Source organism: Penaeus monodon, chromosome 18 (assembly GCF_015228065.2).
Source record: "Penaeus monodon isolate SGIC_2016 chromosome 18, NSTDA_Pmon_1, whole genome shotgun sequence".
NCBI lineage: Eukaryota > Metazoa > Arthropoda > Malacostraca > Decapoda > Penaeidae > Penaeus > Penaeus monodon.
Window position 1 is genome coordinate 28,707,484 of NC_051403.1, and position 2,602 is coordinate 28,710,085.

Here is a 2,602-nt window from a genome sequence, read left to right on the forward strand (position 1 = left end):
ACGGCGATTTGAAACTTGTGTGGTTCTTTGCAGTGATACATGACAGTGAAGATAACTAGTTTGTTATTATTATTATTGTTATTATTATCATTATTATTATTATTATTATTACTATTATTGTTATTATCACTAATTGTTATTATTATCATTATTGTTGTTATTATTAATATATTGTTATTTTTATTGTTATTGTTATCAATGATTATTATTATTATCATTAGTTATTATTATTCTAAAAAGATCTGATGCCAAATATTCTGAAGTGTTTCGTGTTTTCCTTCTCACAGACACGGCACCCATTGTCAGCCAGGGTTACGACAACCCAACCCTGGCGAAGGACGAGGAGAACGGCGAGAGCACTCACATGTAAATCGTGTCCAGTTATTTGAAAGAAAAACGACCCCCAAACACGAATATTTTGAATCGCAGACAAACTATGATGAACCAATAAACACGAATATTCTTAATCGCAGACAACGAAATGCTTTGAACATTCTGAACATCAGACACGAGTGAACGCCACTCAAGAACATTTTGAACATCAGACACGAGTGAACGCCAGTCAAGTACATTCTGAACATCAGAACGGAGTATTCCGAATCACACGAAGTCCACCAAGAACATTTTGAACTTGACTAGTTTCGTCAAGTTGCATTTGTCTTGAAGGGTTTCGAATAAAATGATGGAATTGCTTTATGAATTGACTGAATTTTTTTTCCGATTTTAGACTTTGCATATTTTTTTTGTTAGTGTTTTCAGTATAAGAATAATGATTCTTATGATATTATGCTGAATTAAATTGATTGAGTCGAAATGGCTAGTATATACTTAAGATTAATTATACATTCATGCCTTTTACGGAGCAAGCAAACATTTCCAAATATATTAAATATATTTAGCATATCGTTTAGATGTCAGGATCGATGGCACGAGAAATATACTGTCTATGATCTAATTAATCATATTATTATAGCACTTTTTCTAAGAAAAATAACAATTTCAAAGGCATATTTTTTCTGTTTTAGTCAATCGCTTTTAGTTCGAAAAGGATCTATGCACCCTCAAAATTTCCTGGATAAACTTTTTTTTTCTTTTTTTTCAGCGACTCATCACCTCAAGCCTCGTAGGTTAAGTCCTCGTGTTTGCAACATATTGCAAATGCAATCTAGTGCACAAAGCCTGGTATTACTCATTTCTAGATCTGACTTTTTCAAAAAATATTACTGGTTTTATACTTCACATCAAAGCAGGCAGGTGAAAAAAAGAAATATATAGATGCATATATAGGAAACTATCTGTGTGTATATATATACATATGTTTGTGTGTGTGTTTGTATATATATATATATATATATATATATATATATATATATATATATATATATGTACATAATATATATTATATATATATATATAAATACATACATATATATATATATATATATATATATATATATATATATATATATATATATATATATATATATTTATTTTTTTTTTTTTTTTTTTTTTTTTTTTTTTTTTTTTTAAGAGTTTGTGTCACCATAAATCAGCATCTCTTACATTATATGTTTCCCGTGGAATTTAGTGAAGATTATATATTTCATAATAAGACCACATATTTCAATATAAAAGAACATTTTGACGTTACTATATCTGTCTGTTAGCACTTTATATTAACGAAATATATATGTGAACTATTAACGGGATTTAATTTAATATCCTTTTTGATGTATGTACAGCGTCTCTTCTCGGCATTGGAAATATTTTCTCTCTCGTCCCTTATCGCTCTCTCTCTCTCTCTCTCTTTCTCTCTCTCTCTCTCTCATTCTCTCTTCTCTCTCTCCATTCTCTTCATTCTCTCTCTCCATCTCTGTGTCTTCTCTTCTCCTTCTCTCTCTCTTCTCTCTCTCATTGCTTTTCTTCTCTGCATTTTCTTTCTATTTTCCCTCCTCACTCCCTCCTCTCCCCCTCTCTGCCTCTTCTTCATTGATGAGTTCCTGTTCATCTGCATTTTCTTTTCTATTTATTCGCCTACCCATCACATACCCCCCCCACTAAAAACCCTGAGCACGCCTGGTTCTTCGAGGAGGAAGTTCTCGCTCGCTTTTGCACTCATAATACACTCGTGTATATATGACAATATATATGTATGTTATCACTCAAGAGCATCACAACATGAAAACTTCAATTAAGTATCATGCTGTGAACATGAGCTCAAACATAACTAGTTAAAAAAAAAAATGTTATTGTTTATATATATATATATATATATATATATATATATATATATATATATGTTATAATAATATATATATATATATATATATATATATATATATATAATTTGTGTGTGTGTGTGTGGGTGTTTAATTATATATATATATATATATATATTTATATTTATATATTATATATATGTGTGTGTGTGTGTGTGTGTGTGTGTGTGTGTGTGTGTGTGTGTTTATATATATATATATATATATATATATATATATATATATATATATATATATATAAATGCAGTCTATATAGTGCACCTTGCTGTCAGAGAAGACAGCTAGGTGTCGCTGCTGTTCACTACCTTTTTGATGATAAGGTA

General features: G+C 29.5%; 1 protein-coding gene across 2 annotated transcripts in view; it reads left to right on the forward strand.

The window, feature by feature from the left end:
• The window catches only part of LOC119584381, a 6,438-nt gene extending 5,174 nt beyond the window's left edge, over positions 1–1,264 (forward strand). For both annotated transcript variants that reach the window (XM_037932956.1, XM_037932958.1), the window contains exons 6-7: positions 288–366; positions 1,103–1,264. In XM_037932956.1, coding sequence (XP_037788884.1) covers positions 288–366; positions 1,103–1,127 — 104 coding nt within the window. In that variant the 3' untranslated portion in view covers positions 1,128–1,264. The remainder of the gene's footprint in view (positions 1–287; positions 367–1,102) is intronic.
• The last annotated feature ends 1,338 nt before the right edge of the window (positions 1,265–2,602 follow it).